The sequence below is a fragment of the Planococcus citri genome, chromosome 3, assembly GCF_950023065.1.
Source record: "Planococcus citri chromosome 3, ihPlaCitr1.1, whole genome shotgun sequence".
Taxonomy (NCBI): domain Eukaryota; kingdom Metazoa; phylum Arthropoda; class Insecta; order Hemiptera; family Pseudococcidae; genus Planococcus; species Planococcus citri.
This window is the reverse complement of record NC_088679.1, coordinates 37,358,600-37,374,891: the sequence shown is the minus strand read 5'-3', so window position 1 is coordinate 37,374,891 and position 16,292 is coordinate 37,358,600. Positions and strand designations below refer to the sequence as shown.

The 16,292-nt window shown below is 33.4% G+C and overlaps 3 protein-coding genes across 7 annotated transcripts; all 3 read left to right on the top strand.

The window, feature by feature from the left end:
• Positions 1–236: 236 nt before the first annotated feature.
• On the top strand, positions 237–4,348 carry LOC135840098 (protein big brother-like). Its single transcript, XM_065356442.1, has 7 exons — positions 237–403; positions 567–766; positions 1,246–1,332; positions 1,400–1,558; positions 1,735–1,851; positions 1,944–2,117; positions 3,770–4,348. Exons 2-7 carry the CDS (start codon positions 587–589, stop codon positions 3,785–3,787), a joined length of 735 nt encoding a protein of 244 aa, XP_065212514.1. The 5' UTR covers positions 237–403; positions 567–586; the 3' UTR covers positions 3,788–4,348.
• An 801-nt stretch (positions 4,349–5,149) lies between these two features.
• Positions 5,150–9,351, top strand: LOC135840095 (protein king tubby 1-like). 2 transcript variants are annotated; one of them, XM_065356438.1, is made up of 9 exons: positions 5,150–5,391; positions 5,537–5,657; positions 5,788–5,895; positions 6,011–6,180; positions 6,271–6,438; positions 6,514–6,735; positions 6,824–6,941; positions 7,244–7,396; positions 8,646–9,351. In XM_065356438.1, the coding sequence occupies exons 1-9, from the start codon at positions 5,356–5,358 to the stop codon at positions 8,777–8,779; spliced, it is 1,230 nt and encodes a 409-aa protein (XP_065212510.1). In that variant the 5' UTR covers positions 5,150–5,355; the 3' UTR covers positions 8,780–9,351. The 2 variants fall into 2 exon arrangements, with proteins under 2 accessions (XP_065212510.1, XP_065212511.1); XM_065356439.1 differs by having other exon boundaries at positions 5,150–5,439.
• A 680-nt stretch (positions 9,352–10,031) lies between these two features.
• LOC135840791 (ER degradation-enhancing alpha-mannosidase-like protein 3) lies at positions 10,032–16,206 on the top strand. Of its 4 annotated transcripts, none has more exons than XM_065357473.1 (16): positions 10,032–10,505; positions 10,584–10,629; positions 10,702–10,802; positions 10,880–11,032; positions 11,115–11,397; positions 11,462–11,665; positions 11,745–11,870; positions 11,932–12,036; positions 12,118–12,305; positions 12,394–12,557; positions 12,632–12,837; positions 12,911–13,009; positions 13,122–13,304; positions 13,389–13,508; positions 13,585–13,804; positions 13,919–14,430. In XM_065357473.1, the coding sequence occupies exons 1-16, from the start codon at positions 10,384–10,386 to the stop codon at positions 14,053–14,055; spliced, it is 2,457 nt and encodes an 818-aa protein (XP_065213545.1). In that variant the 5' UTR covers positions 10,032–10,383; the 3' UTR covers positions 14,056–14,430. The 4 variants fall into 4 exon arrangements, with proteins under 4 accessions (XP_065213545.1, XP_065213546.1, XP_065213544.1 ...); XM_065357474.1 differs by having other exon boundaries at positions 10,033–10,505; positions 12,394–12,553; positions 12,628–12,837; positions 13,125–13,304; XM_065357472.1 differs by having other exon boundaries at positions 10,033–10,505; positions 12,394–12,553; positions 12,628–12,837.
• The last annotated feature ends 86 nt before the right edge of the window (positions 16,207–16,292 follow it).

The window sequence follows — 16,292 nt, the reverse complement described above, 5'->3', positions numbered from 1 at the left end:
TAAAACATGAATAATTTGAGTGTTAACTCATCTTCAATCGTTGTAATTTAGGCCCGTAACATCTCATCTCAAATTCATTCATAATTCATAAAAATGTATAGGTCGAGCTGTAAAAAGAAGGCGTGGTTTAGTTACTATACGCGACGCTGCGTATAAAAAAGATCAACGTACCCTCACCACTTCACATTCTACGAATATTGATTTCCCACCCTTCAGCTTTTTGTAGCTGCGACTGTACTTATTTACGTTTGTTTAATGGAAAGTTAGTGCTAGTGCTTAGCTTTGCGTTCATTGTTGCGTTTGTGACAGTGCGTTTTGCAGATTGAATAATAATTTTTAGATTACAAATTATATCTACAATTAAATTATTTCCTTCCACTATTAAAAGTATGCTACTGCAGTGGTAAGTTGATCAAGTATTTATTTAGGTACCCAATAAGAATCTCTACTTACAATCGAAATTTTATTGTATAATTATTTTCGAACTAATTTCCCATTGTTTTTCACTCTTTATTTCGTGTTGGTTCGCTAACTTGTCTAGATCTCTGATTGATTTGTTTGTTTAGAAACTATATAATAGTCCATAATGTTGTCTATGAGTGAAGCCAGCGCTTTACCCGGTGGTGTCGGTATGTTGGGACCATTTGACAGCCTATACGAGCAACCGAAGCCTAGATTCATTTTCAAAATGCCTAGAGTCGTACCTGATCAAAAACATAAATTCGAGACCGACGAGTTATTCAGACGCCTTAGCCGTGAAAGTGAAGTAAGTATAATCGTATGAAAAAAAACTAGAAATTTTCATGACTCATGGGTTCCAAAATTGTTTAAATTGATTCAACCGGGGAATTAGATAGAACAAGTTGGTACTATATACACCGTCTTTGATTCATAAAAACACACACACACGTACAAACTAGATCTAGTAGGTAAATAGTCTCGTGCTACTCGTTTATTTATTTGCGTCGAGTCGAAGGGTAAATACCTAAATACTTTATTGGGACACACAGAAATGTATCTACTCATCCCAAATTTCCTTTTTTTCTTGTCAACCATTCCCCTCTTCTTTGTTTGATATTGATTATACCTAATGCATCAACCCTGAGGTTTACCTTCAAGGTTATGATATATTTATTAAGTACGTACCTATAGTAAATGATTGATTTTATGATTGAGTTTATAGGTACCTAATAGAATGTAATTTAAATCGACATCAAATAAGTGAGTTAATTGTTTGGTTTATAGGTCAGATATACTGGTTACAGAGATCGTCCACAGGAAGAACGTCAAATTAGGTTTCAAAATGGTTGTCGCGAAGGACACACCGAAATTGTAAGCTATACAAATTGAAAATTTTCTCAATTTATGCCAGAAAAATCAATTTTATTCCCCTTTGCAGGCTTTTGTGGCTACCGGTACAAATATTCAATTGGTATTCAATACGTCGTCAAATGGTTATCATCACCACCATCACCACAATCATCATCAACAACATATGCCAAATAGTTCGAGTAATACGACCATTCGCGAAACAGACTTCGATAAAGAACACGGCAAAGTAATTTGCAATTTTTATTCCCATCATTGCCTTGAATAGAGTACCTACTTAGATCCTCTGCGGGAGGTTAAACTCGCTGCACGACTAAATTCGCGTCTCTCTTTCTCTCTCTTTTTTTCTTTTTGGCCAAGTCTGAGTGTTTTTTAACCGTGAGAATTATGCATGTGCTGTCGTAGGTGCATTTACGATCACATTTAATTATGAATGGAGTCTGCGTTTGCTGGCGCGGTTGGATGGACTTGGAAAGATTGGACGGCGTCGGTTGTTTGGAATTTGATGAAGAACGGGCAGCTGTAAGCAAAAGTTTTTCTAATCCACTTGCATCAATGATTGAAGGTACATCGTTTAAAATATTACCTACCTAATTAATAATTCGATTAAATAGGTCGAAGACGCTTTGCTTCGGGATCAAATCGAAAGATATAATCAAAGACTTCGTGAATTTGAAGAACGCCAAAGATCGTATCGAGGTGGTGCGATGTCCTCGCATCCAGAACGTACTGGAAATAATGGCAGTGGTGGCAATGGTAGTGCAGGTGGAAATGGTCAACCCCTAGAAGTACGTTTAAAATTAATAAATTTTTGTAGCATAGCCTAGAATAGAGTGAGAGAGAATTATATGTATCATAGGTGAAGGGGATTTGATTTACACACCTACAAATTCAATCAAAGTATCTTTTGAATGTGATTCCTTCTCTTAATTCTATTTTCCACGATATGCTGGAATAAGCAACAATGTTCATTTTTGTAGAAAATATTTCAAGTAGAAATCAACGCAAAATTCCAAATAGGTTTTTTAAATTCTTTTTGAATTTTTATGATGGAAAAAATGAAGCGTTCTTTTCAGATAGTTTTTGTAATTCTTTGTTGAATTTTCATTGAAAAAAAAAAAAAAAAAAAAAAAATGACGCGTTGAATAACGCTTACTTGCTTCAAGAAAATTATTCCGTACACCTTACTTATGTACAAGCAAATCTATCATAATAAAGTCATCCGCAATTAAAATTTATCATTTTAGGATTCCTCTAAAACATTCATCATAAACCTACAGCTTGTTCGCTGTCTTTGTCTAAATACGAGTACTTACATATGATTGTTCAATTCCACCCACAAGGGTCGAAATCTCGATTCCATTTGAAGAATCAGTTTACCCTGAAATGTATCCTGACGTAGAAAAAGATAGCGGGCTAAAAGAACGCGAGTAACACAAAGAGGGTTGTACAGGATCTTAAACGAAATGATCCTATACGCCCGTCAGTGAAACAGAGTATGGATACCTATTGCATAGGACGAAAGAAAAGGGAGAAAAAAGGAAAACGGAATCCTTATAAATAATGTGCATAATGATACGGATGAAAACGAGAACCTAAGATACGTATTGTAGCATACTCCATGACAAAGAAACCGCTTTCTGTTTTCAAAAGGAGATGTCAATTTGACAATCTTTTCGAAATGTTACCATAGCTTTTAGCCGTATAGTTACTCGTGTCATAGCTATTATGTTGGCTGCACAAAAGGCTCTACGTATTACATCATTGTGCTAATAATGCCGTTTCTTCCCTGCTCTTTTCATAAACAGAAACCAAACATCCTTAAGTGGTAGGTAGTAGGTACGTTTACGTACACGGAGCTAATTTATAACCATATAACTGGAATATACCTAAGTATATCTTTATTTTTGAAACTACGAGGCGGACGAGTTGCCTTAAATAATATTTTTTTGATGATAAAGATAAATACAATCGAATATGTGTCCAAAAATGTCATTTGTAATTATTCAAACATCAAACTTTCAAAATCTTGGAGAAACCCATACGACACAAATCAAAATTCAAAACAACATACCAAATTGCATGGAGTTGAAAAACGTTACATCTTAATTAGAAACAACTTTTTCTAATTGTAAATTTCATACATACTAGGCTACAAAGAATTGAAAAACAAGTTCGATAGTTTTGAATAATTATGTTTCTCGGGGGGGGGGGGGGGGTCCACGAGCGTGACTCTGGATTGGATCAATTACCTAGTACCTACACCTACCTACTTATTTTTTTTTTTAAATCGCTCGGTCGCTCCGGCTCCACTGTAAATTTCCCTTCTTTGAGATGTAACTGCATTTCATTGTAGGTACCTACGTACTCATTTGTAATGTTCTAATGTTACACGCACCTACTTGAAATCTAAACGACGAATTTATGAATTTATTTACAGATATTCAATCACGGATAAACACACATTTGAAATCAATATAGAAATTTTTTCAAATTGTTCCATAACTGGCGAAGAAAACTGGAAGTTCGTTTTACGAAGAATGCCAAAGGCACGGATGCCATTTTTTGTCGCTGTATTGTGTTTGATATACGTATGGTTTTTTATTCGCTGCCATAAGGCGATTGATTTCTAATTCTTGTACTTGAGCTGTTATTCTTTTGTTTTTTTTCTTGTCAAAATGCAATGTAATTTTAGTCTCGTGTGTTTGTTTGTACATAATTTAGGATGTTATTTATAAGCTTGTCTTATAAATGAAGTGCGATAGAATTTGTGTTTTTCTCTCAGTGTGAATTTTCACGAGTATTAGTGCTCTACCTTCCTGTATGGATCAAAACGTTTTCATTTTTAAAATATTTTTTTCTATCCTACTTCCGAGATGTATATAAGTATAAGTAGGTAGGTACATGTGAATTTTAGTATGTTGCATAGGTACAAAGTATTCGTAACGTCGAATAAAAAGTTATATTAAATAGGCTTCCAAACTTTTTTGGGGTCAAAAATATATTTTTATAAAAATATTATGGCGTGTGTTTTTAATTTTTATTGTCTGAAATCGGAAGTAAAATGATGGAAAACTAAACCATACCATACCATCCATTCATTCATTGGCGGGAAGCCATTCTAAACTCTAACAGATCAATGACCTTATGACTATGAGGCCAAAGAGGCAGACAGATGACCTAAACAGATAGGTAAGTTACCTCTTGAGAGTCCAGAGAGTCCGAACCGCCGGGTCAATAGACAGAGACAGATGTCCTTGGCCTTGGGAAGCCACATCTACGGGTCCATGACCTAAGACTAAGAGAGACCAGATCGGCAAATAGACGACCTTCGGAAGCTAGCTAGACAGGTAAGTCAGTGACCTCGAGAGTCCAGGTAGACGGGTCATGGGTCATGACTTGAAGTAGCCAAGGGGGGGGGCAAAAAGGTAAGTCAGTGACCTTGAGAGCCCGGATACACCACCTTCTTACACCAGTTAATCAATGTCAATGTCTCAATGATCTCAACTCTCAAGAGGTCAAAAATTTAAAACACATATTATTTTTTGTCTTTGATGATTGTTTCTGTTTGATTAAACTTGATACATCATGATTACGTCTCAAAATCAAAATTCTCATGTCCGTCTCTCGGAGTTCGCCATTCGGTTCGGAGATCGGGTAGGTACGGGGTACCTACCTATTTTAAAAAGACATGCAAAAAAAAGCGAACTTGTGAATCCAAAAATGGGTACTCGCTCTTTTCAGTGTAGCCTAGTAAAGCCCGCATATGAAAAATAAGTCGTCTTTGTAGTCACACTGATGATTTTGTTTAATGTTTATGGTTGCTAGGCTCTTCTAAAAACTCAACGATTTCGTATCATCGAATTCGAATTTGATTTTCATTTTCAACTACATGTATTGATTGAAAGCTATGAGAGTATGCTGTGAAACTTTATATTAGTGATTGCAACAGTGTATACGTGTAGAGTTATTCATTCATTTCAGAGTTTCCTTGAATCATCTTTAATGAAGTGAATTCTACCATACATGGCAACTGTTCGACAGCAAAAACTGGAACAACAGGTGATAAATTTATGTTATTACTGAAATTGGAAATCTTTCTTGCAAAGGGTATGTTTTTGTGATGGATTTTGAATGGAAGCACTCTTTTCTGAGTTGTGCTACACAATTAATTTTAGTAATTCGTTATGTATATTTTGTATTGCAGAGACAGATATTGGAGCAAAAAATGAGACAGAAAAGATTTACTTCTGGAATGGTTCAGGCAACAGACATTGTTCAAAAAACACGATACAGTAGACCAACGTCAGGAAAGAAAGAATTACATGGTAAGTGCTTCGAACTCCGATTTGAAAATAATCGATTATGTATTCGAAGATAATTGGCAACTTGAATCTAGTATGTACTTGGACATGGTACTAACTAATTGCATCGCTTATATATTGAAAACATTTCTAGGATACGATGGCCCATTACAATACACGATGATTCAAGGGAATCCAGATTCAAGTGCAGATGTTATTCAGTTGTCTCGAAGTGTATCTCGTGGAAGCGATGACATAGATGGTAATCAAATTCCTATGTTCGTTATACTCGTTTACTCGAGATGTTTTTACTACTCTTAACGAATCAATTTCTGTCGGCTAGCTATTCTTACAGAAGTTTTTGATTTATTTTTTAGGAGATAGCAACGCTTCCGATAACTTTTACCGTGAAGAAGACGAAGTTGACGACGAATCCATCCCAGTGAATACTCCGTCGTCTGAAAATGGGCACACTTTTGGTATAATCGCTCCAGAAATAATTCAATCTTCTTCGTTTATTTGTCGTTCAGCTTCAATTTCATCAGATGTGGGTATTTCGTTATTTTATTGTTATATTTTTGTAGTGTTTGTGTTGATCATTCAGTTTCATGTACGCAATAATTCCGTTTAATTTTAGGTTGTGGAAAGTGACAAAGATATTCTCAATAATTTAAATTCATTTGTATTGCAACCAGCTCGACAAAAAGTACACTATAATTGTCGGATAACGCGTGATAGAAAAGGCATGGATAGAGGATTATACCCAACATACTTTTTACATTTGGAAAAAGATCTTGGAAAAAAGGTTCATTCAGTATTTATTGTGTAATCAATCATAAATCACAGCAAGTTCTTATCAATTCATGTTGCGATTTGATAGATATTCTTATTGGCTGGAAGAAAGCGGAAAAAGAGCAAAACTTCCAACTATTTGATTTCGACTGATCCGACCGATTTGTCTAGAGGCAGCGAATCATTCGTTGGCAAATTACGATCCAATTTACTTGGAACTCAGTTCACTGTCTTCAACAATGGTAGATCACCATTCAAAAGTTTCAATGAAAATGATATTCCTAGAGAAGAATTGGCTGCAGTTGTTTACGTAAGTAATCCATTGGTCTAATAATTATACCACAGATATGTGCAAAAAAGATCAAATCTGTGAAGTTGTGATTTTTGTAATTTTGCAGGATACTAATGTATTAGGTTTCAAAGGACCAAGAAAAATGACAGTTTTGATTCCTGGTATGACCCATGATCAAAAACGTGTTCAAATAATACCTCAAGATAATTCAGACACTATGCTAGGTAATTTGATATATTATAATAACATCAATTTCGTTAAAACGTTGTAATCGAATTTACTGACGAGCCTAAGTGAATTCTGTTCATGTGTCTTATTAATAATTCAATGTCTGTTAACCATAATGAGGTCACTGGGACGAAAAGTTAGGCCATGTATTTTTCTCTTTCAACTTTAACGCTTGTTTATGACTTTGTTGGTATTTTATTTTCTTTATTTGAAAATCAATAACCAAGTGGGTTTTAAAATTGCGAATGAATCAATTTTCAACTTTTAAGTGCATAAAAGTGTTTTAATTATGTTGTAGAATGTTGGAGATCAAAACGAATGGATAATTTAATAGAATTACATAACAAAACACCTTCGTGGAATGACGATACCCAGTCGTATGTTCTAAATTTCCATGGCCGAGTCACGCAAGCATCGGTTAAAAATTTTCAAATAGTCCATGACAGTGATAGTAAGTATATTGATCTAATTTCAGTATTCGCTTCATGTTCATTTACTGTCACATCGAAATTAAACAACATTTGTTTGATGTTCTTCGGACTTCAGTGTAAATGTTTATTCCCAACCTTATTCTCTCGTGTCCCATACGTATTGCGGAAAATAAATATTTCTCTGGCAATTATTATTAGCAATCAGCTGGTTTAAATCAATGATTCGCATTTTTAACGCATTCTTTTCTGAACAAAATAATATGTTTTTATTGACCGTATTTTCCTCTAAATTTCATTTCGTTCCAAATTCTTTTTTTTTAGTACTAAACAAGAGGGAGGGGGCAAAATAGTTCGGAAGGCTCGTAGAGAACTTTTTTGAGAAGAGGATTATTTAGAGGCTTCCTTAATTTCAAGTTGGAGAGCTGAAATTTCAGGAAAGTTTTTCATAAAAATCAGCAACTTTGAATGGTTATGAAATTTTCTCTAAAGTAAAATTCATGCTTGGCTTCATTCAATTGTTTTCGAACTCTCTCCTCCCTTGAATTTCGAAAAATGTGCACCATGTAAACATCTATCGCGTACTTCGTTTCCCATTCTCTTGAATAAAAAGAGTGTACACATAAGTGGTTGGTCTATTCTCAAATTGGTTCTAGCGTAACAATTCAAGAGATGAAAAAATGCATCGCATAAGAATTCATGAAACAGAAAATTCGAAATAAATTTTTGCTATTTAAAGGTTTAAAAAAAGAAAAATGAAGAATTTTATTAACTCCTCAACTTTTATAAAAAATTACAATTTGAAAATTCGGAAAAAGGACTTTTGGAAAAATGAAGTATTTTTCCTTCGTCCCGAAGAATCGGAATGACTGTTGGTCACTCTGTCTGTATTGCCATAGCATGGCGAGTAAATATAACATTCGGCGGTTGAAAATATTGATCGCGGTGATATCTTGTTCCTATCTACCTTCACCAGTAATGAAATAATTTCAACAAGTTTTGTTGATTAGGTTTAATATTCGTGCGTGTGAAAAGGGCTTGCGTTTTGATGTATTCGTTTATATTCGTGGTTGAGTTATGGTGGGTCAAATGATTTTGTATTCTCTGCAAAAAGTAATGGTTCAATGACATTAATTTCATTTCCCGAAATTTTGTTCACGTTGTTAGAATTTTTGGGGTCAATAACTTCAAAATTCAGCATTATATATTGTATCTATGTATGTGCTTAACTATAATGTATGTAATTTAACAAGTTTTCAATCTCTTTTTCAGCCGATTACGTAGTTATGCAATTTGGACGTATCTCAGAAGATGTCTTCACAATGGATTATCGTTACCCTTTATGTGCTCTTCAAGCGTTTGCTATTGCTTTGAGTAGTTTTGATCATAAATTAGCATGCGAGTGATATCAAAATACATTTTTATTGTATGTAGATACCTCCTATACATACTTTTATGTATAATGTTCATCTTTAAGTCGCTGGTTCTGAACTGACGATAGTTCTGTTTATCGAACTTAAAATTTTTATTCATCAGTCATATTAATTAAGTTAACGTTTGAACTTCATGTGAATTGTGATAGTATTAATTGTTCCTCTATGTCATAATCTATCGAATGGATGACCATGTTTTATATTCTATTCTTCAACATTTCATATCATTTAGGTACTATTTATGTTACGTTTTCCTTCAAAAGGAATTTCAATAAATCTCGCAGAATTTCTAATGTCTAATGGCAGATCAGTTTGGGATTTTTGGTCGAATATTGTCTTTTATCCTCCAAACGATTATTGTAATAAACTTGAAAAGATCAAATAAGTTTCTCTTGGAAACGGCTCTTGTAATGAACTTGAAACTTATTTAAAAACCAATATTGAATAATAAACACTGCCTTTTCATTTTCTTGATAATATTTCAACGTCGTTTTAAAATACTGAAATTTTCTTATTCGTATTAAAATGTATGCTTTTTATTTTTATTTCATCGTTGTACGAATCTCACTCCGTCATTCTAAATGATACTGTTTCTTATTGATGTTATTTTTAAGAATAAATTCATCATGCTTCATATCAGTTGTCTTCGATATTCTTTATCTACTTCTTATACAGATTTATGTAGATTGTAGAACTAAATAAGAACTAGGAGGGTTTGCCACCTCGGCCATTCCGTGACTTCGCTCCACGGTTCGCAAACTTGCTTTGCTCGTGTAGCTATTTCAGGGTGAGCTGTTCCTCGTTTTTTCTTTTTTCTAAGAAGTAGGGTCGAGATTTGGAATGGAATCGGATTACCTATCGTAAATTAATTTTTTAATAAAAGTTACTTTAATAGGTAACCAAAATTCAAAAAAGTAGCCCAACTTTAATAAACTTGGTTCGGAATACAGTGGTAACTGGTAGGTATAAGTGTTCACAAAAATCGAAAAAATTTGAGAAGGTTTTAGATACTCCTCTCGATTTTAGGTGCTAAATTCAATATCAATACCTATGCAAACATTTTAAACCACGGATTGAAAGAAACAAAGAATTGTCATATCATTTCAAATAATATCATGGACTTCATGAGTTTGATTTTGAGACTTTAGGCTGCTTCGTTAATTCGTTCCAAATTTCGTATAGCGGTGAAGGGAGAGCTACTTCACCCTTACTTCACTTCACCTCATCACCTGATAATGATAAACGTTATCTCAAGCGGTGCATAGTAGATATACAATACGTATTTCATTTCCAAAACTTCGTTTAATTTTTAATGTCAAAAATATTCATATTATTCTGAACCGATTATCAATCTGAAAAAATTATTGCAGTTACTCGTAGTCGTGGAATTCTAGCTCGCGTAGCAGTTTCGTTCACCTCTTATCCGGTGTTACCTGAATGGCATCTGTTTTGCGGAATAAATGCCAGCTCTAAAATTATGAATGTAGTATATTTTTGTGAAAAGAAATTTCGTATTAGCACTTATTTTTCTGGAGATATTCGGTTCCGTCCATTAGTAAAATTTTTCTCCCTCCGTGATGAATAAAATCTTATGTATTTTTGTAATTTATCTGTTATCACCGTTGAAAGTTGGTTCTTCCTTCCTAAATGAAAATGCCACTGAAACATATATGTCCCGAGAAGAACGGGCCAGTTTGAAGTGAGTATTTTGTTGAATGCTTATTGTTATATTGTTACTATCTCTAAATACACTGATTTCAACTTGTATGTCGTCCAGGAATGAAGCTGTTGAAATGTTCTATCATGCATATAATGCCTACATGGTTTGTAATCTGTTCTCTGTATATTTCTGTTTTCAATATGTAAAAATACTTAATGAAGTGGATTATTTCCAGAAAAACGCGTATCCGGCTGATGAGCTTATGCCTCTGAGTTGTGAGGGAAGATACCGTAATAGTCAGCCTAGTCGAGGGAACGTTGATGAAGCTTTAGGAAAGTAAGAAATTCATTCGTTATCGCTGACTATTTATTCATTCGATGTAAATGTGTACACGATTCGTGTCTATTTCACAGTTTTTCATTGACGTTAATCGATACACTTGACACGTTGGTAGTTTTGGGCGATTTCAAAGAATTCGAAAATGCGGTGAAATTAGTCATAAAGGATGTCAATTTCAATACCGATGTTGTGGTTTCTGTGTTCGAAACAAATATTCGTGTTTTAGGGTGAGTATTGAAGAGGTTGATTCTAGATTGTACTCGTTTCAATGATCGATATAGTTGTAATGATTTTTCTTTTTCTGTTCAGAGGCTTGCTTTCTGCTCATGTACTCAGCGATGTATTGAAAAATAAGTACAGCGAGATGACTTGGTATAAGGGAGAACTGTTAGCTCTGGCTAAAGATCTCGGTACTCGATTACTGCCGGCATTCAACACACTTACTGGTATTCCGTATGGAAGAGTTAATCTCAAACACGGTGTTCGAGATGATCTTTCACAAATTGCAGGCCATACTTGCACTGCCTGCGCTGGAACCATGATTTTGGAGATGGCAGCTTTGTCTAGATTGACCGGAGATCCTATATTCGAAGTATGATCATTATTTTATTCTCAAGATAGTTAGATTTATTATATTAATTGCAAATATTTTGCAGCAAAAAGCACATAAAGCTATGGATGAGTTGTGGAGTCTGAGACATCGAACGTCCAATCTTATGGGAACCATTTTGGATGTTCATTCCGGTGACTGGGTACGAAAAGAGTCTGGTGTAGGAGCTGGCATCGATTCGTATTACGAATATTGTCTCAAGGCATACATCTTGTTATCGGATGAGAAATATTTACGACGATTTAATACAGTAATAATTTTTCGTAATTGGTTTATTATTGGAAGTTTGTTCGGCGCTTATCAATGTTTTTATTTATTCTTGTTTTAAGCACTATTCGGCAGTCATGACCTATGTTAGTCAAGGTCCGATGTTACTCGATGTTCACATGCACAAGCCAAACACTAATTCCAAGAATTTTATGGATGCTCTGTTAGCGTTTTGGCCTGGATTACAAGTAAGGTTGTGGAACTTTTAAAATGATTTAAAAACTTTGTCTAACGAACTGTGTGTATTAGGTTTTGAAAGGTGATCTGAAACCGGCCATTGAAACGCACGAAATGTTATATCACGTAATGCAGAAGTATAAATTTATCCCAGAAGCATTTACGACTGATTTTCAAGTACATAATTTGAAGAAATAATTTTGTACCTAATGATCAAAGTTTGGAATTTATTACTTATTCAATACTTTGACGTTTTAGATTCACTGGGGACACCATCCTCTCCGTCCAGAATTTTTAGAATCTACTTATTTTTTATATCGCGCCACTGGTGATCACTATTATTTAAACGTTGGTAAAAATGTGTTGAGATCGCTTCAAATGTACGCTCGAGTTCCATGTGGGTATGCTTCATTTGAAGATGTACGAACTGGTACCCATGAAGATAGGTATGTGTGAAAATGAAGCGGTGGCCTCATTTTACAATAAAAAACACAAAATCGCATTATAAACGTTATTTATTTATTATTTTTTTAGTATGGATTCATTCGTGTTGGCGGAAACTTTCAAATATCTATTTCTGCTATTCGCTGAACCTTCAGAAACGGTTATCAATTTGGATGATTATTTATTCACGACAGAAGCTCATTTACTGCCTCTTTCTATTTCACGGTATTCGTCTCCGAATTATTCCAGTGCAAGTATTGAAATACATTTCAGAATTGGTGTAAATCTAATTTACCGTATAATTAAACGCATATTTTATTGTAGGAAGTAGATAAGTTATTGCTGTTGAACAACAATAACGAAAGCCGTGATGGGGACTCTGTGGAAAATGATGACGATAACGATATGGCGAGATCATGTGTCATACCTGAATATGTGGTTGGTCATTTCTTGAGACAAAATTTACGTAATATGTTCGAAGGAATTTGTCCTCTAAGAAAATCCGTTAGAAAATTGCATCCTTCCCAATTTCAGGTGAGTATGCCTAGTTCAGAAGTATTGTTACCTGTGATGAATTTGTTTAACGATGTATTCAATTGAATTTCAGTCTTCCAATGAAGAACACATCCGGTTATTGAAAGATATGGGCATTGCCGTTATTACCCTGTCTGATGGTCGAATACAATTAGTTCATAATTATTTGACTGTGAGTTTGTATAAATTATCAATAATATTATTAATTTAACAAGGGTATTATAATAAGAACGTAAGCCCAAAACAGTGAAAACAAAAATTATGTAAATTTATATATTTTTAAGCAGGCTACATCAAAAAATGAAGCAAAAGAAGGCGCTATATTCATGCAAGAAATGGTTGAACTATCGAAAACGCAATCTGTTGAAAATACTCCTCAGGCTGTCTCTTATTCAGTTAATAATGAAACTGTAGTCTTAAGCGCCGGTCCAGCTCATTTTGGTAAATTGCTACGAGTTGATCAAAAAGTAAGGGTTCGCCCGAATTATTCAACATAACTTCACAATTAAGTTATTTTTTTATAACATAATCATATGATTCTTACTTCATAGCTCACGGGATTAATAAGCGTTGCGTCACCTTTAAAAGCTTGCGAACCTCTCAAAAATTCTGAAGTACTAAGAAACCGAATAGTCGTCGTCGAAAGAGGCGATTGCATGTTTGTAGATAAGGTTTGTAAAATTTCTGCGTACATAGAGTAAGGTCAAATATTTAAGCGGTTATTGTAATAAATAATAATTTTTATAGGCTCGTAAATTAGAAAAGGCTGGAGCTATTGGAGGAATAATTGTAGATAATACACCTGATTCTACGGCAGATCTTTTACCATTATTTACCATGTCTGGAGATGGAAATGATGACGTTAACATTCCAGTCGTATTTTTATTCACGCGTGAAGCGAAAATGTTGATAGAGGTTGTAACTAAAGATCCACTGTTGCATATAACCTTATCTCAACTCCCACCAGGTAAGTGAAGAATGTTTTGGCGTATTTATATATACCTAGTTACCTACATATAATTCCAACGTTTGAATCATTCTCTTTAATGATATGAAAGCGTACATACAATATGTGTTATAGATAAATCAGCAACAATACTGGACGCTCCTAATATTTATCAGTTCACAGGAACTGTCAAAGGGACTGTTCATAAGCCATTGTACGAACAGGTATTTTCCAAAGTCCGAGTGTTTTTGAACTCAGTTTTTTATGGATAAATTTTTGTAGTTTTGGTCTTTTTTTCGGCATGATGATGTTTGTATTATCTTCTGTTAGAAATTAGTATTTCGTTGATTTTAAATAGGTTAGTTTTGATTTCGGTCTCGGAATAAAATGTTTTTATTCATACTGCGTCCAGTAAGCTTAGTTTTTCATTTCTCAAATTGGGCAAAACATTATCTTGGCTTTTAGTCTTGCTATAGAAATGAACTTTGAAAGCTTTTTATACATCCTTTTCCCCAGTGTTTGTATGCTTATTGATTGAGTGTATTTTGATTTTGATTTCAATTTTTGTAACTATGTAACTGGATTCATCAATAAAATTTTTAATGTATTTTACAGGAAATGTCGGCAAAAATACGTAAAGAAATCATCGCTTATATGAAATCAACTCAAATTTTCAAAGATGAATTAAACGAACCAGGCAATCAAGAAATTAATTCCGATAATCGGACGGAACCAATCGAAGAAGAGCATGTCATTGAATTGCTGAAAAAACAAATACTAATGCTATTGGACTTCTTCGCGAAAAACACGAAACTAGATGTTGATAAAAACGTCAACCTATTGGATCCAAATTTTAATGAAATTCGTGTATTTTCAATAGCAAATATCAGAAGCTTACAGGAGGTTGATGAATTGCTGTTGCTTAAAGACGATAGCGATGGAAAAAAAGAAAAATACGAAAAATTAATTGATATACTTTCATTTGCAAAACTTATCAACGAAAAAGTGTTCATTATGATCGAAGAATTTGAAAGTGAACCGAAAGTTGTCGATTATTGCGAATTAGAGAAGAAATACATTGAAATTAAGAAAACCTTGAGTAAATACAGTGGTTCTTCTTTAGCTTATGATTACGAATCATCTTGTGACGAGCAGAAAATAATTTCGGAGCAAAATTTCGGGAAAAAGGAAAAACGTAGAATTTTGAAGATCAAAATAAAATCGAAATTTATTTACGAATTTTTACGCTATCGTAAATGTAAATTGTTATCGTCGGCTAAAGATGATCTGTTTATTGAAAATTCAAAACCATCTGATACGCAAAACGAATTTCTCGATTGTAACATAGGTAATAACTTAAGAATGGGTAAAAAAGCGGAAAATGAAGTCAATGTAATTGATAAACGAAAAATTACTCGATTAAAACTTAGCAACGAAAAATGGTGGAAAAAATGGCGAAAATCGCGTTCCACTATTCCATGAATGAGTTTTAAGGGGCGGTTTTTTGTATTTTTTTTTGTCCTTAATAAATTTTTAAAATGATGATTTTTGATAAATTTTTAAAAGTTTTGGGAACTAATATTATTTATTTTTGATGCATTTTGTTATTTATGTCAGCTTCTGTATTGCATTGAAAGTACGAAAATACCATTAATTTGACCTTTTTTGTTTTAAACCAAAATTTTTCGTTTGAAAAAAAAATGTTTAATGGGGTGTTATTAATGTTATTATTATGATTAATTACTGTTGTACGTAATTTAAAAAAAATTATAAATCATATAATAACTTATTGTTTTTTTGCATCAATTTTTACTTATAAATGTTTTTGTTTCATTTATTTTGTTCTTGTATTTTTGTTACTATTTTTTTCTTTAATGATGTTACCAGTTTGTATTGTTTTCTTCTATATTGATTTTTATGGATAGATTTTGTAATATATGTAGATATGAATAATTATACTTATCTTACCTAGTACTTAGATTTCGTAGCTCTTCGATTGTATAATGATGCTATTAAGCGTGGTTTCTGTGATTATTTTATCATTATTCGTGTTAATTTCAAGTCCAGTTGTGAACATTTTAGTCAAAAGTTAACTACTTGAAATATGAAATCGAAAAATGTTCATTTTTTACCACACCTCACGTGTAGGTTTATTGTAAATAAAAATGAAATTAAACCTGAGATGTTTAATTCGCAGTGTGATATATCTTATATATTTTTATAAGAATTATTTTTTTAACGATTTACGACTCGAATTCTTAATTTTTTTATTTGTATGTATTTGAAAAAAATTATTGATGATTAGAAAAATGTGAGATATCAATGTTTCGTAGATCGCATAAGATATGATATGATTTTTTTTTATTTCCCTCCCTTTTTTTGTTTTCCCTTTTTATCTAAAATACATAGTTTCTTGATTTCAACCTTTATTATTCTGTGTACAAGTATCGAATAAGTGAATGAATAAAAAATTGATCGCGGTTATGTACCTGGGCTTTTTAAAAATATC

What these genes read in the sequence shown, in the direction of transcription:
- LOC135840095 (XM_065356438.1), top strand. Translation starts at nt 5,356, where the DNA reads ATGGCAACTGTTCGACAGCAAAAACTGGAACAACAG. An exon ending in AGCAAAAACTGGAACAACAG is followed by an intron (nt 5,392 to 5,536) that starts GTGATAAATTTA and finishes TTTGTATTGCAG; the next exon opens with AGACAGATATTGGAGCAAAA. An exon ending in CAGCTTCAATTTCATCAGAT is followed by an intron (nt 6,181 to 6,270) that starts GTGGGTATTTCG and finishes GTTTAATTTTAG; the next exon opens with GTTGTGGAAAGTGACAAAGA.
- LOC135840791 (XM_065357473.1), top strand. Translation starts at nt 10,384, where the DNA reads ATGAATAAAATCTTATGTATTTTTGTAATTTATCTGTTATCACCGTTG. An exon ending in CGTTTTGGCCTGGATTACAA is followed by an intron (nt 11,871 to 11,931) that starts GTAAGGTTGTGG and finishes TGTGTGTATTAG; the next exon opens with GTTTTGAAAGGTGATCTGAA. An exon ending in CTTATCTCAACTCCCACCAG is followed by an intron (nt 13,805 to 13,918) that starts GTAAGTGAAGAA and finishes TATGTGTTATAG; the next exon opens with ATAAATCAGCAACAATACTG.
- LOC135840098 (XM_065356442.1), top strand. Translation starts at nt 587, where the DNA reads ATGTTGTCTATGAGTGAAGCCAGCGCTTTACCCGGTGGTGTCGGTATG. An exon ending in TCGATAAAGAACACGGCAAA is followed by an intron (nt 1,559 to 1,734) that starts GTAATTTGCAAT and finishes GTGCTGTCGTAG; the next exon opens with GTGCATTTACGATCACATTT. An exon ending in TTGATGAAGAACGGGCAGCT is followed by an intron (nt 1,852 to 1,943) that starts GTAAGCAAAAGT and finishes TCGATTAAATAG; the next exon opens with GTCGAAGACGCTTTGCTTCG.